General features: G+C 52.6%; 2 protein-coding genes across 3 annotated transcripts in view; both read right to left on the bottom strand.

Moving 5' to 3' along the window:
• Nucleotides 1-1,199: 1,199 nt before the first annotated feature.
• On the bottom strand, nt 1,200-11,062 carry LOC126498444 (aldehyde dehydrogenase family 3 member B3). The gene is made up of 10 exons (XM_050137114.1): nt 11,025-11,062; nt 7,490-7,652; nt 6,937-7,047; nt 6,634-6,754; nt 6,431-6,516; nt 6,236-6,317; nt 5,589-5,975; nt 5,004-5,170; nt 2,856-2,955; nt 1,200-1,620 (listed from the first exon to the last, which is right to left on the bottom strand). The coding sequence occupies exons 1-10, from the start codon at nt 11,060-11,062 to the stop codon at nt 1,436-1,438; spliced, it is 1,440 nt and encodes a 479-aa protein (XP_049993071.1). The 3' UTR covers nt 1,200-1,435.
• A 7,775-nt stretch (nt 11,063-18,837) lies between these two features.
• Nucleotides 18,838-24,762, bottom strand: part of Unc93b1 (unc-93 homolog B1, TLR signaling regulator) — a 12,400-nt gene continuing 6,475 nt past the window's right edge. Inside the window, exons 8-11 of one of the 2 annotated variants that reach the window (XM_050137598.1) lie at nt 24,340-24,522; nt 23,706-23,979; nt 21,079-21,197; nt 18,838-19,531 (exon numbers count right to left, since the gene is read on the bottom strand). In XM_050137598.1, the coding sequence (XP_049993555.1) occupies nt 19,208-19,531; nt 21,079-21,197; nt 23,706-23,979; nt 24,340-24,522 (900 nt within the window). In that variant the 3' untranslated portion in view covers nt 18,838-19,207. Of the gene's footprint in view, nt 19,532-21,078; nt 21,198-23,705; nt 23,980-24,339; nt 24,523-24,762 lie in introns of those variants that run through there. The other variant, XM_050137599.1, reaches the window with a different exon arrangement.

Below are 24,762 nucleotides of genomic sequence, written 5' to 3'. Positions count from 1 at the left end.
ATACACTACCAACCCTGGGCCCTGAATCTTTGCTAGTTCAGGGCTAAATGCTCAGCGTGGGCCCAGGAAGAGAACACAGTGTGAGCCAAGGGGACACCGGATGGTATCTCAGGGGTGGCCTTGCCTAAGAGCAGCAGGTGGGTCCAGGAGATGATTTCCCACGCTCAGCTAAAGCATCACGGTGTGTAGGCTCCAGGCTGTGTGAATCCTAACTCAGTAGAGATGCAGCTTAAAGAAAACTAAGCCAGAGAGGAACCCACACAGCCTGTGAATCAAATATCCCAGATCCCCTTAGCAATGGCCAGAGTGTGAGATAGCTGTTAGGGAGCTTCCTGACCTTGCTCTGTCCTGTCCTGGGGCTGCTGTGACAAAGGACCCCAAGTGGGCGAGACAGCAGCGCTGTGTTCTCTCTTAGCGCTGAAGAGAGAAATGCACAGTCCAGCTGAATACGGTGGCTCACACCTGTAGCTCCAGATCTCCTGCAGCTGAGGCAGGAGGATAGCCATGAGTTTCAGGACAGTCAGGACTGTATACTGAGACTCTATCTCAGAAAAGAAAGAAAAAAAATTGCTGAGGCACCGGTTTCTAAAAGCGTGTCGGGGAGGGTCCTCTCGCCTCTTCCAGCTTCAGGTGACTGCCAAGAAGGTCTGGTTGTAGCCACCACGCCAGTTGTCTATCTTTACATAACCTTTGTCTCGAGACATATCTACTGCATTATCTCTGTCTTGTCTGGGAACACATCACCCCTACACACCTTTCTCTTTCAGCAGCCCTGGCCTCCCACATGCTTGGCAAGTACCCTATTGCGCTACCCCACCTCCACCCCCGCCCCGCTTCTCTCTTACAAGGCACCTGAAATTAGCACTGTGTTGATGACCATCCTGCCAAGATCCTTAATTCCATCAGAAATTATTATTGAGTGAACCCTCTGACCATGGGCTACAAGAGAATTTGAACTTGCCTATCAGGTCATTGGATCAAGGCGATGGAAAAGTAAATAATAAACACCCTTCAGGCAGATTCCACCAATAAATCTGATCAATGTTCAATATCATGTCACTTCAGGTGGGACAAAGCCACCCTCCGGGTGTGGATGGAGCTGGGAGCCACTGCTCTGTCTTCTGGGACCCTGTCTAGGATCTGACAAAGGAAGTCCCCCTCAGTCACCAGATCTGCTCAACCTTGGGGAGGGGGTTTCTCTGTCAGCAGATCTGCCTAAGGAGAGGGTCAGGGGGCTATGAGGGCCCATGCTCTGGGAAGGGACTGGACCAGCCACCCGCAGGTCTTGCCTGGCTGCAGGTCTGTTCAGGAAAAGTTCCGGAAGTGGGGTGTGCACAGGCTGGGCCAGACACCTGCCTTTTGGAACCACTGGGGATTGCGGCTGAAATCTCAGGTAGGGCAGGGTCTGGGCAGCAGGAAGGAGTGGGGGTGGCATTCATAGGAGGGTGCAGCTCTGGGAGCCCATGGCCCAGCTCATCAACTGCTCGTTACAGGAACTGTAAGGAGGGTATCGGAGGTCGTTAAGCTTTTCCATCCCAGGGCTGCACAGCAGACAGGCACGCTGGTTGGAAAAGGTGTCGAAGGAGAACTTGCCGTGGTACCTGCCCATCCCGCTCGATCCTGTGGGCAGCATGGTACAAAGGGTCAGACCTTCGGCGGCCAACTGAAGGAGCATCACAGACCTTGCTCTGACAGGGTCTATCTGAGCCTCTGTTTCCTCATTTGTCCCGTGGGCTACACAAGGCTCTGTGAGTGAAAGGCCGAGCCCTGCGCCTCCCTGGCACCAGCTTACAGCTGCTGGTGCAAGACAGGCAGACAATGGCCAGTGGATTTCATCCTGAGGCGGGGTTGCCAGGTGAGAGTGGGATGGATCCCAGCTTTGCCCTGGATAGCTATGCCACCTTGAGTAAGTGACTTTGCTCTAGTCTCCCCTTCTAGGACAGTGATGCCCTTCTCCGAGGGTGAGAAAGTAAGTGAATCTTCAGGTCCTTGGAGTTCCCAGTGTCTAGGAAGGGACACGGACCCAGCTAGGGAAGTCCAGGGGAATGGCCTGGGCGAAGCAGAGGGAATGAAGCTGTGATTTCTGGAGTGAGTGAGGTCAGAGGGTTGGGGGGTCTAATATATGAATAGTGGGTGAGTCCAAAGGACTCAGGCTAGCGGATAACCCAGAGAACCTCAGAGGTGGATGACATGTTAGGGCTAAGCGGAGTGGCTGCCACAGCAGGCAGAACTAAGACAGAGAAAAGTGAGCGGGTCCTCTAGACAGACCAGGTGAGGCCAGCACCACAAATGTCACTCCTCACACTACTGAGACTCACCAGGCGAAAGGACAGGACACCCTTTCAATAATGAAGTGGTTCAGAGGGGGGGACGTACTACCAAGGTCACTTATGTCTCCAGGGCATGCATCTCCACAGTCCAGGTGGCCTGGAATCTGAGGTGCCCAGGGCTTAGTTCACAGGGACAAGTGAAGGCTGGAGGGGCAAGCATGCAGCCTCATAGCTGAGTGAAAACACCCATGGCCATGTGGGGGAGGGGTGACTGAGGACAAGTGTTTCTTGATGACATCAAGGTGCCTAATGGCTGGCAGCCTCAGGTGTGTTTTCTTAAAACCCACCAAACGGCTTCTCGGTTCCTCACCCACACAGGCAAGTGCAAGCACACCTGGAAGGTTCCACCACAGACTGTAGGGAGGTGGGAGGCAGGCTAGGTGGACACGGTCTGTGGAGCGGGCTTCCTCTCGTGTCCGCTCCCCTGAGGGTGAGCCGCACGTCCTGTAGTCAGGGTGCTTGAGCGGCAGAGTGAGGATGCGACCGTGGATCAGCCCAGGAGGGCAGAGGGCTGCTGCCACCTACCCACTCCTCCGAAAGGAAGGCTGGACAGGGTCAAGTACATGAAGCCATCGTTCCCGCAGAAGCCCCCGCTGCTGGTCCGGTCCAGGACTTGTTTGATCACCTGGGAGAGAAAGAGGAACTTATAAGACACATGGTTATAGGTTATAATTTGCTTCAGTAAGGGCCTGAGGTCCAAGGTGGGTCTGGACAGACTCACAGACTCCTATGCTGTGTACATGTTCCCCATGTGTCTGCTGCCTCTGTGTGGCCCCAGCAAGGTGTTGGGACGTAATCTCAGGGAGGCAGCATGAGGCTAGATGTAGGCAGAGTGGGGACAGTGAGGTGCCAGGTGGTCACAGAGGTGGCCCAGTGGAGGAACATGAGGTAACTGCTGAGTCCTGTATTCATTTAGGAAAGAAGTGAGGGGCTGTGTGGGGAGAATTTGGGCCACTAAGGTCAGGTTTGGGCTTAGCAGCCTGAGATTGGCCCCAGGAGTTCGAGGTCATTCTCAGAGACATAGGAGCACAAAACCAGTCTGGTTTACAAGACCCTGCCTCAGAAAACAAAGAAAATTACATATATACACATGTACACACACGTACACACATGTACATGCATGTACACACACCCATCTATTTTGTCAGATAAATGGTTCAGGAAGCAATACTTTCTCCCGGAGTCGAGAATGTATCTTCAGGAGCCTGGTTATCAACATTTTCTATGGCCCTGCAGCACCCCCGCCCCCAGAGGCTGGCTTAGAGGTTTGCCCTGAGCTCTTGAGAAGAGGTACGACAGCTCCCAGCAAAGCCACTGGCAGACAGAGCCTTGCCTAAATGACTGGTTTTTTTGTTTGTTTGTTTGTTTTGTTTTTCCCCGAGACAGGATTTCTCTGTGGTTTTGGAGCCTGTCCTGGAACTAGCTCTTGTAGACCAGGCTGGTCTCGAACTCACAGAGATCCCCCTGCCTCTGCCTCCAGAGTGCTGGGATTAAAGGCGTGTGCCACCACCGCCCGGCCTAAATGACTGTTAATCTCCTCAGCCATGCACACTCTTGGGCACTCGGAGACAGCCTTTGCCTCTATGGAAATCTCTCTGGATTGAGTTGTCAGAAAACTGGGACATTGTAGAGACCTGGCCACCCAGACTGAGGCCTTGTCCACAAAGCACTAGATTAGGAACACAGACAACACGGATGCAGGGACAGGTATGGCAATGCCCACGGGACTTCTGCTTCCTGTCTGCCTTCATGGTAGGTACATGGGAAGTCTACTGCCTCTGTGACTTGTCCATTAATGTATTCTCAAATAAAAGTGTATTTACAAATCCATTGTTGAGGGCTGGAGGATGGAGCTCCATGGGCAGTGTCCGCTTAACATGTCTGAGGCCTTAAGTTTGATTCCTAACACCACCTAAAACCAGGTACGGTATGTACCCCATTGTTGGGGGGAGACTGCTTATTGGTTCCCGACTGTTCAGCCCCGAAATAATCACACAGAAACTATATTAATTAAATCACTGCTTGGCCCACTAGCTCAAGCTTCTTATTGGCTAATTCTTATGTATTAATTTAACCCATCTCCATTAATCTCTGTATCACCATGTGGCGGTGGCTTATAGGCGAAGTTTCGGTGTCTGTGTCTGGCAGGGCTACGTGACTTCTCTCTGACTCTGCCTCCTTTCTCCCAGCATTCTGTTTAGTTTCCCCCACCTCGTTCTGTTCCCCTATAGCTCTGCTATAGGCCCAAAGCAATTCCTTTATTAACCAATGATATTCACAGAATACAGGGGGGAATCCCACCTCACCCCATTATCCCAGAACTAGGGATGTGAACGCAGAAGAATCAGGAGTTTGAAGTCATCTCATCCAGATAGTAAGTACGAGGCAGAGCTACATAAAACCCTGTCTAGAAAAACAAGACTCTTGTCTCAGCCAGATGTGGTGGTGCCCAGGAGAATGTGTGAAATCTAGATAGGATGTGGAAGGGAACCTCAGTGCCTTCTGGGAGGGAGGGCAGGGACAGAGCCGAAGAAGCCACCGGAATTCCCTGAACATCTGTTACTATCCAGACGGCCTGTGTGCTCTCTCCCATGGCCCATGAAGACTGCACCCATCTGGGGCAGCTGCTGGAATACGCATACAATGCTAGCAGCTTCTCCTGTCTGCACCCACCTGGCAGCTGTTGGAATAGGCATACAATGCCAGCGGCTTTTCCCGTCTGTTGATGAAGTCAATGGCCTCATCCAGGCTCCTCACGGTCACCAGGGGCAGGATGGGCCCGAAGAGCTCCTCCTGCATCACGGGCTCTGTCTCCTGCACATCCACTAACACTGTGGGTGCTGAAGACACAGGAAGTAGACAGCCTTTCTTAGGAAGGATACTCTGAGGACCAAGGACTCTGACAGGACAAAGTCTGAGCTCCAAGATGGGGAGTCTCAGGGTCTGACCTCAGAGGACTCCAGGCTTAGTGTGTAGGAATCTGGCCTCATGGGATATGGGACAATAGAGGATAGATCAGGAATTTAAGCCACCGTAGAGACACCTGGAATGGGGTTGTAGCTCAGGGGGGCTGAGCTGTGGAACAGCAGTTTAGCATTGAAGAGTCACAGGCCAAGGAACCACAGTGTTGGGGACTCCTAGCACCAGAAACTAGGATTCAGTTGTGGGATCAGACTCGAGGTCCAGAGTGAGCCCCTCCAATATGGAAGAGACTCAGCCCAGGGGGCTGTGTGCCACTGATGGAAACAGGACACTCACCAATGTAGCGCGCTCCCTCATCGCTCTGGCCACCAATGACCACGCGACCACAGCCCAGCAAGCCCTGGAGCCGCTTGAAATGTTTCTGGTTGATGATTCTGCCCAGGCTGGGGGAGGTCTGTGGGTCGTCTCCATAGAAACGTGTGATGGCATTCTGCAGGGCAGGTACCAGCCGCTCCTGCATCTCCTGGCTACACAGGATGTAATCGGGGGCCACACAGGTCTGGCCAGCATTGAAGTAGCGAAACCAGGCCACGCGGTTGGCCACAGTCTGGGGGTCGCAGTCATCGTCCACATAGCAGGGGTTCTTACCCCCCAGCTCCAGGGTGATGGGCGTCAGGTGTTTGGCAGCAGCGGTCATCACGATCTTGCCTACCCGAGGGCTCCCTGAGAACAGGGTCAAGAGACACCATCTTCACCTGGACAACTGACCTAGGCATGAACTTTGTCCTCCCCTCTCCACAGACACCTTTCTTAGCCCAAGTTCTGGGATGTTCCACCTATCCTGACCACCCAGGATCTAATCTCCAAGATTCTCAGAGGTCCTGGACAGCCACCCTCAGGGACACCTCCACCTCTTGATTTGTTTTCTCCGCTGTGTTCTCTGCTGTCCCCATGCCCAGGATCCTAGCCAGGGCCATCCTCACCCGTGAAAAAGATGTAGTCAAACTTGTGTTTCAGCAGCTGCCCAGTCTCCTCAGGCCCGCCCAGCACCACAGCAAAACAACTCTGCAAAACAGGATGGCAACTCAGGAGCCAGACACAAGGACAGCGGGGACCTCCCCACTGGCCAGGACAGGGATATGGGAATGCCGGCTGCTGGCAGGCAGAGCCATACCCACCTGGTCCAGATACTGGGGCAGCAGCTCGGCCAGCACCTTCTCTGTGTTTTTGCTTATCTCTGATGGCTTCATCACCACACAGTTCCCTGAAGGAGCCAATGGGGAAGTAGAGGGGGGAGGCCTGTGCCCGCACCCTCCAGGAAACTCTGGATGCCCTCTTTGGGAATGACTGTCCGACTAGGGGGTTCCCAAATCCCACTCACCTGCAGCGATGGCCCCCACGAGGGGCATGATCAACAAGTTCAAGGGATAATTCCAGGGTGCAATGATAAGCACCACGCCAAAGGGCTCCTTCCGGATGAAGGCTGAGCTCAGCTTCGTGAGCTAGGATGCAGGGTGGTAGTGAGGTGCCAGATGAGTAACAGCCTCCCTTACTCCCATGGGTCCTCACCTCCCTGGTGATGGGTCCCCAATGTAAAACTGGCTTACTTTGGTTTCAAGGGCAGGAAGGGGCCTGGGGCAAGCACCATCACCTCCACCGCCATCCCCTAGACAACGGTGCTCACCAAGTTGGTGGACACAGACTCGTCCTTCATCCAGGTCTGCAGGCTCTTGAGGGCCAGGTCCACCTCATTCTGGCACAGGATGATCTCACTCAAGTCTGACTGGAAGGCTGACTGTGGGGTGGGGAGGTCTGGTTCAAGGCTGGGCTGGGGTCTACCGTTCGGGAAGGGCGTGAGGTAGTGACCTTGAGCATATAAACACGACGTAAGGGCGGCAGGGTGATCCCATGGGAGCTGCATTCCGACCTGCCAGTGCCTGGTCCTGTAACTTCAGGCAAGCGACTTAACGGGAGTGTTTCAGTTTCCCTATTTGTGACCTGACAACAGCCATCAGTTGGCCTCTTGGGCATGGTGGGGTGGGGTGGGGCTCTATTTTCTCCAGAGTAAATGCTGCATTCTGCATAGAAGGCATAGATTGACTATTCAGGATACAGTTTGGGTCACATTACAAGGTATGAGCCCTCCTTAGGGACTCGAGGTCTCAGAAAGGATGTAGCCCAGCCTGGGAAAGACACACCAGAACCTTTGTATGCCCCACCCCACAGCCCCACAACACCTTGCCCAGGTCCCCAGCCAGGGCGTCATGCAGCTCCTTGCTGTTATCCTGTAGGAAGTGGCCCAGATTTAGCAGCTGTTCAGCCCTGAACTTGGCCGACTTTGTCTTCCCTGTGTTGAAGGCCTCCTTCAGCCTCCGCAGCTTTCCCTCAAAGGGGTCCATCCTGCAATATGGGGCAGATAACTGGGTGTCTGGGACTATCTCCATCTTTAAGACACAATCCAATCACCCATGATTTGTGCCACCCCCAGAAGCTTATCCTATGAGCCAACAGGCCGGCCACTGCGGTGGGGCTGAGCTCTTCTGAATGCTGGGTCCAGAGAGTGTTTTGTCGTTGTTGTTATTCATCTGTTGGTTGGTTTTTTGAGACAAGGTCTCATGTAGTTCATGGTAACCTCCAAAGTATTAGATACCTAGAAGCGACCTGTGAATTCCTGATCCTGCTGCTTCTACTTCTAACAGAGCTGAAATTGCTGGCACAAGCCAACTCACAAGGCTGAATGTCATTTTGTATATTGCTGTGTCAGTGTGTAAATGAGTGCCTACATCCATGTGTCTGAATAAGTGTCTGTATTCTGAATCCGTGTGTGTGTGTGTGTGTGTGTGTGTGTTGGGTTTTTGTAATAACCTGAATGAATTCAGGTGAATGCTTTGCATCTGTGTAAACAGCATCTGCCCATGCTGGGACCTGCTCATGGCCTTTGGAGGTTCCCCTAAAGCCAACACACTCTTTTTTGTTTGTTTGTTTTGTTTTGTTTCTGGTTTTCCGAGACAGGGTTTCTCCGTAGCTTTGGAGATCAGCACACTCCTTGAACAGAGCTCTTGCCACCATCACTCCTTGTGAACAGAATTCATGTCAGAACAGCGCCCCACAGTGGACAGCTCTCAAAACAATGCTCTCAGGAGCAGTGCTCCTATAGGGACAGCATAGCTGCTCCCTTGCCTCTCCAGTCACACGTCCTCTCAGGATAGTGCCACCTGTGCATAGAGCGCTGAGGACAGCGCCCCCTGTGGACAGAACTCTCAGGACAGCGCCCCCTGTGGACAGAACTCTCAGGACAGAGCCCCCTGTGGACAGAGCTCTCAGGACAGCGCCCCCTGTGGACAGAACTCTCAGGACAGAGCCCCCTATGGACAGAGCTTTCAGGACAGCGCCCCCTGTGGATAGAACTCTTAGGATAGAGCCTGGAGTAAATTGAGCAGCCACTGCAGGCTCTGAGGGACTGTCCCAGCTGACAAATGTGGGGGACAGGAGAATGCAGACTTGCCCTCCTCCCTAGGACAGTGCTGCTGATTTCCTGGCTGAGTCCTCCACATTCAGGTCCCCCTTGTCTGGGACTGGCAGGAGACAGCTCACACCAGCATTGGTGAGGACTGTCCTCGAGCAGGCTCAACTCCTGCCAGGGCTTCATGGCGACCCAGACCCTACGTCCTTACACTCAGGCCTGAGGGAGTCCCCACCTAGACCCCCTCCCAGAGGACCAGGTGCCTCCATGCAGGGGCTCCCTGGAGGAACCGGGCCTGGCTGGGGAGCCTGCTTGGTTGGCTCGGCCGGCATGGCTGGCACAGTTGGCTTAGATTCTAGGCCCTAGCATATTTCAGGCCTCTTCCTGAGCATTCCTTCTGGGGTGTCAATGCCACCAGCCCTCCCCAGTGCTCCCTGCCTGGGCTCTGTGGGCTCCTGGTCACACTGGCCTTGTTCTGACATTGTTCATGGCCTCCTACTGCCTTCATGGGCTGAGCCTGGGATGTGCTGAGGCCCCCAGGGCTCCTTAGTGTGGGGCAGCCTCCTTCACTCAGCCTGGCTATAATCTGTAGGATTACTGTTGTACATGTGACTGTCACTGGCTGACGTGTCCGTTTTGTGGCACGAGACTGTAGTTATCCAGGACCAGCACACACAGACACCTCCAGAGGCAGCTCTGAGAGTCTCCCTGGCTCTGACAGCAGCGGAGACACAGGGGCATTGGACGCTGTGGATGTGGGGCAGCAGGGCAAAGGCCCTGTGATGCGGATGGTCGCAATGAGCGGTGCAGAGCAGCTGTCCTGGCGGGACCTGCTGCACAGGAAGCTGCGACGGAGTCTGTGGCCACCAAAAATAACACGGAAGCGAGCTGGAAGGAAGTGTAATATTGAAGCTGGCACACAGTGTTGCTCCATTGTAAGGATGGGGAAACTAAGGCTCCAAGCAGCAGCTAATTTGTCCTGTGCACAGTGCTTGCTAAACAATGGGTCTTTTTGGACCCCACAGGCCTCTTTTCTCACCAACATTAGAGTCATGTGCCAATGGGGTGTGTATCTGTGTGAGACAGAGTTCTGCCTTCATACTTGTGTGGCCAACCTTTTACCCACTATGCCCTCTCCCCAGCCCTCCGTGTGTGTGTTTTGAGACAGCTCCTAAGTGCCAGGACCTCGCCTTTTATCATCGGCACCTTCCTGGAACTTCAAGATTTTCTGCAATAAGAATGTAATTCTGAGCCAGACGGTGGTGCGCACGTCTTTAGTCCCAGGACTTGGGAGGCAGAGGCAGGTGGATCTCTGTGAGTTCGAGGCCAGCCTGGTCTACAGAGTGAGTGCCAGGACAGGTTCATAAGCTACACAGAGAATCCCTGTCTTGAAAAAGAAACAAAACAAAAATGTAAAAGAATGCAATGGTTCCATAGACACAAGAACACCCTCTGCCTCCACCCTCCACCTCAGCCCCCAGCTCTTTTTTTTTTTTTTTTTTTGAGATGGAATCTGGTAGGGGGTTAGAATTGGACACAGAACACAATCAAGGCCATGGGGACTTCAAACAGGGCCACTATTGGAGTTTCCATGGCTTTGGATGGGCTGGTCCTGGGGAAACACATCTACAGCCCCAGGCTCCCTCCCTCCTGCCCGTCCCCCCATACAGAATTTTACTATATAGCCCAGTCCTTGAGTTCAGAATCCTCCTGCCTCAGTCTCTAGAGTGCTGAGATTACAGCTTGTGCCTCTGTGTCCCTCTGGAAATATGACTTTTTAAACACAGAACCAGAGCCAGGCGATGGTGGCGCATGCCTTTATTCCCAGCACTCGGGAGGCAGAGGCAGGCAGATCTCTGTGAGTTCGAGGCCAGTCTGGTCTACAAGAGCTAGTTACAGGACAGGCCCCAAAGCAGCAGAGAAACCCTGTCTCGAAAAACCAAAGAACAAGCAAACAAACAAAAAAACAAAGAAACTCAGTTCTGAATGCATCTCCCAAAAAGCCCCCTTCTTTCTAACAACCTGGTCACACCTCTAGTGTCCTACCAGGTCCCCATCTGCCCACACAGCTGCCTTTTGTAGCTTGGAACTTCTCCAGGAAAGATGGGGAACCTGTCTGTCACGGGGATGTGAGAATGGGGCAAGGAAGAACAAAGCCACATTTGTGCCACGAGCCCCCTGGGCCACCTATCACATGGCCACCCCTGGACTTGTAGTCTTGCCCCCCTCCTGTGACCCTGGCATCCTATCTCCCTCAGCCACTGGCCCCAGTCTATGGTCCTAGGTCCTCTGCCAGCAGGTTCACCTACCCCTGCTCCGGCTCTGGGCATTGGCCTTTGCTGGACATTCTGGCTCCAGGCATGCAGCTCCTCTTCCACCCTGATGGCTCTCTCCTCTGCCTGTTCCTCTGAGTGCCCCTGGACCACACTCCTGTGCCCACGCCTGACAGCACGGGGATCTATCCTGGTTGGGCAGGCTGCCTTTAAACCCCACGCCCTTCCTATCTCAGTTCTTCCCTAGCTGCACGGAGGGGAACTGGAATGACGGGATGTGCAGGCTGCTTTATCAGCTACCAAGTTGTGGGGGGGGGCAGGTGGGAAGCTAGCTGGAAGGAGAAAAGTCCCCCCCCCGGGGGGACGGGGAGGGTCCCAGGACAAACTTCACCTGAGTTCTGCCAGCAATGCTACCTCTTCCAGGAAGCCCTCACAGGTTAATCATCTCCACCCTCACACACACACAAATGCAGGTGCACACACACGCATGCACGCACGCACACACAACCGGAGTACCCCTGGATTATTGAGGCACCTTCGTTTCCACTCTCCTGTGACCAAATGGCACATCATGGGGCAGAAGAAGGGTCCCTGCCGGCTGTAGAGGGTTTCCTGAAGGAGAGGGGAGAGAAGGAGCTTGCCGAGGGGGATGTCACTCATATCTTATTTTTAGCTTCTATGTGGCACCAATTGAGTTATTTATTTAACCTCTCTGAGTGTAACTGTGATTGTTTGGAGAGACCCTGCTGGGAGTGAGGAGACACGATCACAGCTTCTGGCACAAGTCAGTGTTTCTGGGGCAGCAGTGCTGGCTCCCAGTGTTTCTGTGCACACTCACTGAGGACCCCTAGAGTCTGAGACCCAGGAGACCGAGCCCAGGCCCTGCTGCCATCTCTCACCGGTGGCCAGACCCTGTTTCCACCCCTCCCTGACACAGACATCAATACACCCCCAGTCAGAGTTACAGAAAGGGCCTTTCTGGGTCAGCAGGTGTCTGTCATAACCTTTCCTTGTGGTTGGAGCTGGGCCAGTGGTAGCCACAATACACTACCAACCCTGGGCCCTGAATCTTTGCTAGTTCAGGGCTAAATGCTCAGCGTGGGCCCAGGAAGAGAACACAGTGTGAGCCAAGGGGACACCGGATGGTATCTCAGGGGTGGCCTTGCCTAAGAGCAGCAGGTGGGTCCAGGAGATGATTTCCCACGCTCAGCTAAAGCATCACGGTGTGTAGGCTCCAGGCTGTGTGAATCCTAACTCAGTAGAGATGCAGCTTAAAGAAAACTAAGCCAGAGAGGAACCCACACAGCCTGTGAATCAAATATCCCAGATCCCCTTAGCAATGGCCAGAGTGTGAGATAGCTGTTAGGGAGCTTCCTGACCTTGCTCTATCCTGTCCTGGGGCTGCTGTGACAAAGGACCCCAAGTGGGCAAGACAGCAGCGCTGTGTTCTCTCTCAGCATTGAAGAGAGAAATGCACAGTCCAGCTGAATACGATGGCTCACACCTGTAGCTCCAGATCTCCTGCAGCTGAGGCAGGAGGATAGTCATGAGTTTGAGGCCAGCCTGGTGTACACAGAGTTCTAGTTTAGCTAGAACTACAGAGTAAAACCTTGTCTCAAAGTTTAAAAAAGAGAGAGAAAGAAAAAGAGAGAGGGAAATAAAAAGAGGGGGAGAGAGAAAGGGAGAGGAAAGGAAAGGAAAGAGAAAGGAAGGAAGGAAGGAAGGAAGGAAGGAAGGAAGGAAGGAAGGAAGGAAGGAAGGAAGAAAGGAAGGAAGGAAGGAAGGAAGGAAAGAAAGAGAGAAGGGCAGCCAACAGTTGAGATGAGACGGAACCCAGTTCCCAGAGGGCTTTTCCAGATTATAGTCTGCCTCTTCTAGCGTCAGGTAACTGCCAGCAACCCTTGGCCCACAGTCTCATCACTGCCCCCTAATTTCCTCCCCTACAGTGCTGGGACTGAACTCAGAAGCTCCTGCATGCTCAGGATGTGCTCTACCCTTGAGCTACCTCCCAGCCCACTTGCCTTTCTCTTACGAGGACAACTGTGACTCAAGTTGTCTCCTACCCGAATGACTCTCTGGTCAAGATCCTTAATGTCACCAGACCTGGAAAGACCCTTTCTCCACAGTGTCACCTTTACAGGCCCCAGGAGTTAGGATGTATTGGGTTTTTTAAATATAATTTTCATTTTTATTTATTTTGGTTTTTTGAGATAGTGTTTCTCTATAGCTTTGGAACCTGTCCTGGAACTAGCTCTTGTAGACCAGTTTGGCCTCAAACTCACAGAGATTCACCTGTCTCTGCTTCCAAGTGCTGGGATTAAAGGCGTGCACCACTGCTGCCCGGCTGAGGTATTGTTTACAGGAACTATTATCCACCTACCAAGGGGAGCAAATGCCACTGCTTTGTCACTTCTGGGGAACATTGGATCAAAGTTCTCAAAAAACATACTCAGATGCCCACTGACTGGATAAGCGCCTTGCCACGCCTATGCAGAGAGGAGGCTAACAGGGGAGAGAGGCAGAGAACCCGAGAAGGAAGAGCTGCCCCAGGCCATCAGTAAAGCACAGCAGAGGGTTCCTGAAGAGGCAGAGGACAGCCAGCAATTTGTTGTCTGCTACGTAGGGGGTTAGAATTGGACACAGACCACAATCAAGGCCATGGGGACTTCAAACAGGGTCACTATTGGAGTTTCAGTGGTCTCGGGATGGGCTCGTCCTGGGGAAACACACCTATAACCCCATCCCTCTAGAGACTGAGGCAGGAGGATAGTGAGTAGAAGGCTAGCCTGGGCTACATCACATGACCTCATCTAAAAGGAAGAAGAATCCCTTCCTGGGAGAACTTCAAAGACTGCTCTGGATTGGGAGCCAGGGTTTGGGGTGGGAGAGAGAGATGGGGGGCTGACCAGGCTTTTACTGAGGCAATAGACTGAAAGTTGCTTCTTAGGGCTCAGGTTCTGTGCCCTGGGAGGTAGGGACCCTGAGTCCTGCCTGAGTAGAGTGGTCAGCAAGTGGTGCCCAGCGAGACGCAGAGCAGATGCCTGAAGTATGAGTCAGGGGCTCAGGGCCGAGGCCAGCTGTGGGGCCTTCAACCTGTATTGGGCAATGGCAGCTTATGGGGAAGGAGCATAGAGAATGGGTAGCCAGGAATACAGCGAGACAAGCATGGTTGAAATAGACAGATCTGACACACCCGAGTCAACAAGGGCAAACAGGCCAGAGCTGAAGGGTGTGCTTGGAGCTGCTCGCAGAGAGACACCTGGCAGGCATGTTCCCACGCAACGGGTTCATGCAATCGGAAAGTTGCAGGGTGTGACTCTTGCACTGCCATATGCATGTGCAGGTATGACAGCTGGGTGCTTCGCATCCTCCGGTTGTGACATCAAGACTGTGTCCCCTGGAGGTCACCTCCCACCCTGTGGGGAACCACAACCTCTATGGTTCTTCCACAAACAGCGGCTGGTATCACGCGGGGTGAGATGGGGTGTCCCCAGACACTGATAAGACAAGGTCAGGAAGACATTGCTGCAGGGAGTGAGCATGAGGATGAGGTGGGAACTTGTGAGATGTGGCAGTGGGGCAGGTTAGCTCTCTTCTGGGGACTTGGACAGGTAGTGAGCAACCACCGAGTGGACGTAGCCGGTTGCCTGATGAGTCAGTGTGACACTCCAGGAAGGTCCGCATGTGCCTGTGAGCTAAATGCTGTCCCCCAAGTTTGTGTAGTAAAACCTGAAGCCCCAGAGTGTCAGGATTTGGGGGCAGCCCCTTGCGGGGACGGTTAGATTAGATCATGAAGATAGGGCAGGATCTGGTGGGTGCATCTGTAAGAGAAGGAAGATAAAGGGCTGGGACACATTGATAAAGCGCCTGGCTTGTAAGCCGGAGTGTCTGGTTTCCGCCCCAGGATCTGCGTGAGAAGTCTAGGTGTGGTGTTGCGTGCTTATAATCCCAGAGCTGTGGGTAGGGCAGGGACAGGAGGATCCTTGGGGCTCACTGACCAGCCAGTGTTGGTGAATTCCAGTCCAGTGAGAGACCCTTGTCTCATAAAATAAGGCGGACAGCTCCTGAAGAGTATCAGCTGAGATTATCCCCTGGCCTCTGTGCACACCCACATTCACTCCAACATGCACCCCCATGGCACCCCCACATGCACACACATACACACCCGCATGCACACCCATGTGCACGCCCCACACACATACCCACCCACGTGCACAGACACCCACATGTGCACCCACATATACACCGCACATTCACACACACATACAAAAAGGGAAAGAAAGGAAGGAAGAGAAAACGAGGAAGAGACATTAGAGGGCTTGCTGGCATTGTCCCCATCTCCTGGGGGAGGACGGAACAGAGTGGAGGAAATCCAATTGCCAGGAAGCTGGTGCTCATCTGGAAGAGCCCACCCAGATACCAGAACTGTAAGAAACAAAATCTGAACTCAGATCCAGTGGTGTTTTTACTGAGCCATGGAAGTGTGAGGCCTGAGAGAGGGGATGGTCCTGTCTGAGCAAGGAGAGAAGGGGGACAATCTAGTGCCCAGGTCAGGGAGCCTTCTTGGGGACAGAAAAACAGCTGTGTCCATTCCTCCAGACCCCTGGTTTCCCATCCAGGACTCAGTGGATTGATTCTGGGACCCTTTAGCCTCTGGTACCTTGGAATTCCCAGAGAGGGGCCCTGGTGTCTGCATTTTCACCAGGCCCCACTGTAAACTGGGTCTATATGCACACCCCTCTCATCTCGGCATTTTCTTTTTCTTTTTTTTTGATTTTTCGAGACGGGGTTTCTCCATAGTTTTTGGTTCCTGTCCTGGAACTTCCTGAAACTAGCTCTTGTAGACCAGGCTGGCCTCAAACTCACAGAGATCTGCCTGCCTCTGCCACCCGAGTGCTGGGATTAAAGGAGTGCACCACCACGGCATTTTCGAATTCAAGAAGAGCAGGAATTCAAGGTCATTCTTGCTACACAGTGAGTTCCAGACCAACCTGGGCTACATGAGACCCTGTCTTGACAGATCAAACAAACCAAATGGCCATTGTTCTAATCAGGTGGCCTTTCTACAGATCCAGTAACAGATCCCAGACTCCCTTCTCAGTTACTGATTCAACTCTTTCCCAGAAGGTCCGGTGCCTCGGTCTCTCCATCTGTTATAGTTTAAACATAAAAAGTCCCCTATAGGCTTCTGCTGAGTCCGATCTGCCAGGTCATATTGTGCAGACTGGCTTTTCAGCCACACTTGGCCTGAAAGACTCATTTCTACAAAGGCTTCTTTACTCCATTTCAAGGGTGGGGCAAGATTGCTCACCAAGGAGAACCCACAAACACCATTAGCTGCCGCGCCCCCTGATAAATGACTGGAAGTGGAAAGGGTATTGCTTCATACACTTATCAGGTAAATTTAGCCTGGGGAGCTTGGTATGTTAAAACCATGTGAGGCAAAACAAACCCACGATCTTACCAGACAAATAAGAAAAGGGTGGAACTCCCTTGCCTGAACCCCATAGCATGACAGATGCTTAACAAACACAACAGCACCCATGGGTCCGCCCACCAACTGTCATCTGACACCCAGGGTGTGTAGCAAGGACACAGAGAACTGCTGCCGGGGCTTCCCTTTGACCCATCCTCTGTTGACAAGGCCTGCTCAGTGGCTGCATGCTGTCCACCTGCTCAGTGGCCGCATGCTGTCCACCTGCTCAATGACCACATGTTGTCCACCTGCTCAGTGGCTGCATGCTGTCCACCTGTTCAGTGGCTGCATGCTGTCCACCTGCTCAGTGGCTGCATGCTGTCCACCTGCTCAGTGGCCGCATGCTGTCCACCTGCTCAATGACCACATGCTGTCCACCTGCTCAGTGGCTACATGCTGTCCACCTGCTCAGTGGCTGCATGCTGTCCACCTGCTCAGTGGCTGCATGCTGTCCACCTGCTCAATGACCACATGCTGTCCACCTGCTCAATGACCACATGCTGTCCACCTGCTGTCCACCTGCTCAGTGGCTACATGCTGTCCACCTGTTCAGTGGCTACATGCTGTCCACCTGCTCAGTGGCCATATGCTGTCTACCTGCTCCACCTTTGGGGCTGGGCCTGCCAATCCTGCTGTAGGACCTCTGTCTGCAGCTGGCTACGTCCTCGCTCTCAGCCCTGACTCTCATGGTCTGATTTTATAGAAGTAGCTTCTCTCCCCATCCTTTTTAAAGATAGGGTCTAAGCCAGGCAGGGTGGTGCATGCCTTTAATCCCAGCACTCGGTAGGTGGAGGCAGGCAGATCTCTATGAGTTCCAGGCCAGCCTGGTCTACAAGAGCTAGTTCCAGGACAGGCCCCAAAGCTCTAGAAAAACCCTGTCTTGAAAAAACAAACAATAAATAAATAAAAAAAAGAAGGAAAATCTTAGGCCGGGTGGTGGTGGTGCACATTTTGAATCCCAGTACTCAGGAGGCAGGGTCAGGTGGAGCTCTGAGTTAAAGACCAGCCTGGTCTACAGAGAGAGTTCCAGGACAGCCAGGGCTACATAGAGAAACCCTGTCTCAAAAAGCAAAAACAAAAACAAACAAACAAAAACACCACTTAAAAATAAATAAATATTAAAAATAACACAAAACAATCATGAATATGCCCTCCAGCTCAGCTCTGCCAGGCAATGATGCTAGCCTGATGTGAAGAGATCTTCCTCCTTCCCTCCGCCCCTATTTCTTTCTCACATTTTTGAGACAGTCTCACTAAGTAGCTTAGGCTACCTCAAAACTACACTCATAATCCTTCTGCCTCAGTCTCCCAAATTTTGTGATCACAGGTGAGCACCACTTAGGCCTGGAGAGGGAGGGCCACTCGCAGACACACCCAAATCCTATTCACAGGGCTGTAATGGCGCTCGCCTGCCCCCTCACCCACTGTGACTGTAGTAGCTAGAATCTTGTGACAGGATGTCACCACACCTGCCTCCACATAGTGTTTGCTGTTTGGTTTGGGTGTTTGTCATTTGCTCAAATGTTTGTCCTGAGACAGTTTCACGGTGTAACCCGAGTTAGCTTCAAACTTGTTTTGTAGCTGAGTAGGTGAGGCTTTCCACTCACTATGTCACTCAGACTGGCCTCAGACTCTCAGCAATCCTCGCGTCTCAGCCTCCCGAGTGCTGGGAGACCACACCTGGAATTCACAGACAGTACAGGCTGTGTGTGTACAGGCAGACTGCTTCCTCCCAAACCTTAGCAAACTTAATCTCCTGCTGCGCCTGAGCGTTCCCTCTAGGACCTGGCTGGTGGAGCATCTAGGGTCTAACACTTCTCCCTGAGCACACAGCACCCAGAAAAGCAACCCCAGACCTTTCCAAGGTCATGGAGTCTGGTTTGGGCGTGGCTAGAGGCTAGAGGAGCTGGAGCAGAAGAGAGTTGGGAGCCTGGGGTGTGGCAGGAGGACGCAGGAGACAGGGACAGGGTCTGGCCTTCAGTCAGGGGTCTGAAGGGAGTGGAAATAGGTTCTGTAATAAAGTACCCTAATTTAGGGTAGACAGACTCCTAGAGAGAAAAGGCCAGGCTTGTGGACTGGAGTGGGTGGGTGATTGGTGGGCTGGAGGGACAGTGGCCTCTAGCTCCTGCCCTGCTATCTAGGCTCAAGTCTTGCTCCTCTGCTGAAGTCCCTGCAACCCATTTCTGTGACCCTTGCTCCTGGGTGGGCAGGATGCAGCCAATAGGCTGTACCTTTGGTAGAAGAGATGGGTCCTGGAGGGGCTTAGTGGGGACACCTCCTCCATGGGGTGACTGAGCCCCCACAATCAACCAAGGATTCTGTTCTTCAGGGTGAAATTCTAATGGGGTTGACAGCGATACAACCCAGACCCTCTCCAGAAAATACAAAACTCTTTATTGATCATTTTCTACTTAAAAAAAAAAAAAAGCCCCCTGTTCTGAGGTGGGGAATCTGTGGGCAAGACATGCAAAGCTCCAGTCAAAGGCTGTCACAACCCGAGGTGTGGCGCGCTGACAGGAAGGGGATCTCGCTGATCTAGGCTAAGGCACTCCCTTTAAACAGGGATGGGGGTTCTGGAGGGTGACCCTCATCTCTGGAGGAAGTTCCAGGTGGCCCCAGGTTCTGGAGGGGAAAGAGGACCCTCCAGCAGATGGAGGAGGACTTTGGGGGACCCTCAACCTGAGACACAGTAAACTAACACTGAAAAGCGGGAAAGCTGAGTCTGAGGGCCAGGCTGGGTCTCTCAGTGTTCCTCAGTCCCGTCACCACCCAGAGCCTGCTCAAAGGGGCAGGGCTTGCGGCAGGGGCCAGCTGGCTCTGTACCTAGGGCCCCTGCCTGTGGGGCTTCCTCCTCCACGCAGTCCCCCTGGCCCTGCTCGCCACCACCGCCATCCACGTCGCTCTCATCTGAGTTGTCCTCCTCCAGGTAGCGGTAGCCTCGCAGCTTGTGCTGTGGCTTTGGAATGCGCGGCTGTCTTGGCACCAGGCCTTGCTGCAGCTTCTGTTCCATCAACAGGTATGAGGTTGTCGCCACTACCAGGGTCACCAGCAGCACTGCTAGTTTGGCCTGGGAGCAAGGGAAAGGAGAGGTGACGTCACTCCTCCTGGCTCTCCCCCTCTCCAGTCCCCTCACGGAGGATTTCCAAGGCAGCCTTTGAGGACAAAGTGCAAATTCCAACACTAACTTTAAAGTCACCACATTCCAGTAGGACTCAGTTTTCCAACCAAAAAGGGGTTAATCTCTTTGCCTCAGAGAAAACACTAAGGTCTGAGGAAGTCTAAAAGCAGCTCTGGCTTCCCTGGACCACAGGTAAATTATTCCCTGGCTGTAAACCAGTAGGACACTGGAGTGCATAGAGGCACAGCCTATGCCGGGCGATGGTGGCACACGCCTTTAATCCCAGCACTTGGGAGGCAGAGGCAGGCGGATCTCTGTGAGTTCGAGACCAGCCTTTTCTACAGAGCTAGTTCCAGGACAGGCTCCAAAGCCACAGAGAAACTCTGTCTTGAAAAACCAAAAAAAAAAAAAAAAAAAAAAAAGAGGCACAGCCTATAATCCCGTCCTTTAGGAAGCTGGGAGGTTGGGGGGGGGATTCTAAGAGTTCAAGGTCAACTGGGGCTACATTTAGAGACTGTGTATCAGGAAAAAAGAATATATATCTTTATATATACACGTATACATACATACATATATGAAAAAATCCACCACTGCAATGCTTGCCAGTGTTTTTCCCTTTTGTCTTCAGTGCTGGTGGTGAGCCATGTCTATGTTGTATGTGCCAGGAGAGCATTCACCCCTGACGTGCCTATTCTTCTTTTCAGACAGTTTAACCCACACCCAGAAGTAAACATACAAATGCATTTGTATTTGTATGGCCATTCCCTGCCATTTCGACTCATTTCATTTTCTGAAAAAAAAAAAATGATGCCCAAAGCTGAGCCCGTTAGTGCAGGCCTGTAACTCAGCTCACAGGAGGCTGAGGCCACGAGTTCAAGGTCAGTCTGGGCCACCTTGAGACCCTGACTCAAAGACACAAATAAACCGAACAAAAACATGTGATTAGGACCTGCTAAAATGGCCTGCTGGGGTTGGGAGCAGACTAGGAGCTTAAGGGTACAGTTGATGGGTAGCAAGAATGGGCCCTGGGTCCCTTCTCCACCACAATCAGAAACAAAGCAAAAGCTGGGCATGGTGACCTTTAACCCCAGCACTGGGGAGGCAGAGGCAGGTGGATCTCTGAATCTGAGGCCAGCCTGGTCTGCAGAGTGAGTTCCAGGACAGTCAGGGAGCTACAAAGTGAGACCCAAAACAAAACAAAAGTCTAATCAAAAGACCGTGAAGACATGGAGGAGTTCATTCCTACAGGATCTGAAAGGAGACCCTGGGTGTCCAGGAGTTCAGCTGATGAGCAGGTGACCAAAGAACCCACAGTTCAGCGGGGCATGCCCACAGAGACCAAAACTAGCAGGTGAAGCAGCAAGTAGGGTTCTGGGTTGGGGGGTACGCCACGGACTAAGGGGTCCTTAGATCAGTGCCTGTGAAGATCAGGGGCTGTGAAGTCATGGTCTGTCTCCCAGTGAGGCATGGACACCCAAACTCCCTCCCTTCCTCACCTTCATGGGCAAGCTGGAGCCCAGGTACACGACAAAGATGGCCACGGCCTGCCACCAGTGGTAGATAGTGAAGATGAAGTCCTGCCTCTCTTTGTCTTCATATAGGATGCCCAGGAGTGCTGCAGGCAGGAGGGACAAGGCAGGTAAGGAACCCTGTACCAGTTCCAGCTCATAGCCCGGAATACTAACCAGGGCTGTGCGCTGATCCTTGCCTATCCCCTAGTGGAGACTTTGGTTAGTGCGCTGTCAAGATGAGCCTACAGCATGTCCTGCCTGTGGCCCACACGCTGTTTCTCTCCCTCACCAGGTGCTTGGAGAGAGACCTTTCCACAAGTCAAACCTGGAATGGAGTAGGCTAGTGTCCTGAGGGATCACTGAAAGGCGGTAGAGAAACAGCAAGGGACAGGCAGTCGGGGAACTGGGAGTCCAGGACTCAGGAAAAGCTAGAGGTTCAGAAGCTGACGCTGCCGGCTATTTAAGGAAAGCTATGTAAATTTCCAAAGCTGGCCGGGTGGTGGTGGGGCATGCCTTTAATCCCAGCACTCAGCAGAGGCAGGCGGATCTCTGTGAGTTCGAGGCCAGCCTGGTCTACAGAGTGAGTTCCAGGACAGCCCAAGTATACATTGAGAAACCCTGTCTCGAAAAACCGAAGGAAAAGAAAGTCTCCAAAACTGACGTTTCCCAATTGTGGAATGAGTTTACACCGGTTGTGTGTTGGGCTAGAAGCTCTGAAGTTAGAAGTGGCATAGCCCTGGCTGACTGCGGCGCTACTTACTAAATTCAGGCTCAGGACATGAATACTGCCATCATGTGGCTCAGGGGATACTTGGAACTATTAACCATCAGACCATCAGAATCAGTGTCATTGAGGACGACCTACATGACGACCAGCTGCCTGTCACCGACACATACCCATCTGAGACCAGACAACCCCACAGAGCTGAAGCCTGGCCGACCACAGTTGCTTTTCCTAGGACCTCACTCCAGCATCCTCTCAAAAAAAAAAACAAAAAACAAAAACAAAAACAAAAAAAAAACACCTTATTCCCAGCAAGTTCCAGGTCAACCAAGGATACAGAGCAAGAGTATGTAAAAAAAAGAAGAGAAGCCGAGCGGTGGTGGCACACACCTTTAATCCCAGCACTCGGGAGGCAGAGGCAGGTGGATCTCTGTGAGTTTGAGGCCAGCCTGGTCTACAAGAGCTAGTTACAGGACAGGCTCCAAAGCTGTTACAGAGAAACCCTGTCTCAAAAAAAAACAAAAAAAGAAGGAGGAGGAGGAAGAGGAGAAGGAGGAGGAAGAAGCCCTTGTGATGATTGTGATGGTTTAGTGGGTAAAAGGTACCTGCCCCCAAGCCTAACTGACCTATGTTCAATTCCCAGGACTCATGTGGTAGAAGGAAAGAACTGACGTCTACAGATTGTCCTTGGACCTCCACACTCATACTATGACATGCACTCCCACACACATGCATACTTGCATCCTAAATAAAGAAGTAACATAACATAATTAAATATTTTTAACTCTTGGGAGGCAGATGAATATCTAAGTTCAGGGTCAACCTGGTCTTGTTCCAGGACAGTCAGGGTTACACAAAGAAACCCAGTCTCAAATAATAATAATAATAATAACTAAAAAGAGAAAAGAAAGGCAGTTGGCAGCGGCTCAGCCTATAATCCCAGTACTCAGGGATCTAAAAAAGAATTAAACTGCTACAAGTTTGAAGCCAGACTGAGCTTATGGTGAGTTCCAGGCTAGCCTGAGCTACAGCGTAAGACCTTGTCTCAAAAAATACAATTGGCTGGGCGGTGGTGGTGCACGCCTTTAATCTCAGCACTTGGGAAGGAGGGGCAGATGGATCTCTGTGAGTTCGAGGCCAGCCTGGTTCCAGGACAGGCTCCAAAACTAGTGAAACCCTGTCTCAAAAAACAAACAAAAACAAAAACCCCCCAAAAACAAAAAAATACAATGGGAGAAAGAAAAGGCTGAGTGTGGTGGCACACGCCTTTAATTCTAGGAAGGCAGAGGCAGGTGTGTGTGTGTGTGTGTGTGTGTGTGTGTGTGTGTGTGTGTGTGTGTGGATTCAAGGCCAGTCTGGGATCTCTATGGTGAATCCCAGGCCAGCCAAAGCTCCATAGTGAGGTCCCAATGGGGAGGGGAAAACCAGAAAAGAAAGAACCCAGTTCTGTACCTACACCTGGAGTACGGATAAGCGCCTGCCACTGTTCCCCTCCATGGGGCCTCCTGTGCCGTGGAAATTATGACAACATGGTATTTGAGTGCTGGTGTGAGTTTTTATATACTCTCCCTAGGCCTTCACAGAGCCTTCACCTACCCCGTGTGTCCATACTCAGTGTGATGTCCACCTGCCACAGTGTGGCGCTCTTACACTTTCCAGAGTGTCCACGGGACTTCCCCATCTCTCCGTAGAGTGGCCACAGGATTCTTTCCACACCAGACTATGCCAAGCAATCCCTACCTACTTCTACTATGCCCACAGAACTCCAGGGCAGACCCCCTAAGTCCATTGCAACCCACGGGATGTTAACGGTCCCAGATCACCCAGAGGTAGCTATAGCCTGCCCCTCCCCCATCCCAGATATGCCAGTCCCCAAGGCTGTACTCACTGCTAAGTCCGGTCTTGTTGAGGGCACTGCCCACGCCCCAGAGGGCAGCCACAACGTAGAGGATCCAGCTGTGATGGAGGACCCGAGGCAATGGGGCCCAGAAAAAGAGGCTGAGAGTGAGCAGCAGGTGCAGCCCTGCCCCAGCCACTAGGGGCACTGAGCGAGGCAGCCATAGCCCCAGCAGCCCCAGGAAAGAGGCAGCTGAGGCACCCAGGCTGTAAGCTATGAGCAGGTAGGCCAGCCGCTCCAGCCCCACGGAGCACACGCCGTAGCCCTGAGAAAGAGAGCAAAGGTAGGCCAGCTGGTCCTGGCCCTTCCCACACCAGCTGCCACTTGAGGCTACACCTTGTCCTATCTGGATCTCCTGGCGGTAGCTCCCCTTTAGGCTAACTACAGAAAGCGGAAAATGGCTTGTTCAAGGTAAAAGGTAATGGGGTCAAGGGAAGGAAGAGAAACAGAGGGAAGATCCCCTCTGGCTTGGGGAGCCCCGCACCAGCTTTGGTCTTCAAGCATCGGTCCAGAACTCAGTCCTGGTTGGGAGGGGAATACTGCGGGATATCCTTGGACGTATTTATACACCCGCGAACCGTGCGTCTGAAATTCAAGTTCAGCCAGACGTCTTGTCTGTACTTACCAGGGCGAAACCAGTGCAGGCAAAGAGGACCTCAAAGCCGCTGTAGATAAAGAAGGGCACCAGATGGCGTAAGCGGAAGTCACGCACGTGTTTGAAGGGCAGCTGGAAGATGTTGCCCCAGCCCACGCTGCGCAGGTCGATCTCCTCCGTGGGCCTGTAAGCGGCTCCACACAGACCCAGCACCTGCAGACAGGAGCTGTGAAGGGATCCTCAGCCAGGCATCCCTCCACCGACACACCCACAGGTGTGACACCCCGCCCAGACACGGGTCCAGTCGCGAGGCAGAGGCAGGAAGATCTCAGTGAGTTCAAAGCCAGCCTGGTCTACAGAGCAAGTTCCAGGACAGCCAGGGCTAGAGAGATACCATTTCAAAAAAAAAAAAAAAAGAAAGAAAGAAAGAAAGAAAGAAAGAAAAGAAAAAAA

This window comes from Alexandromys fortis, unplaced genomic scaffold, assembly GCF_014885135.2.
Source record: "Alexandromys fortis isolate MF-2015 unplaced genomic scaffold, M_Fortis_MF-2015_v1.1 scaffold_3, whole genome shotgun sequence".
NCBI classification, from domain to species: domain Eukaryota; kingdom Metazoa; phylum Chordata; class Mammalia; order Rodentia; family Cricetidae; genus Alexandromys; species Alexandromys fortis.
This window is presented reverse-complemented; position numbering and strand designations above follow the sequence as displayed.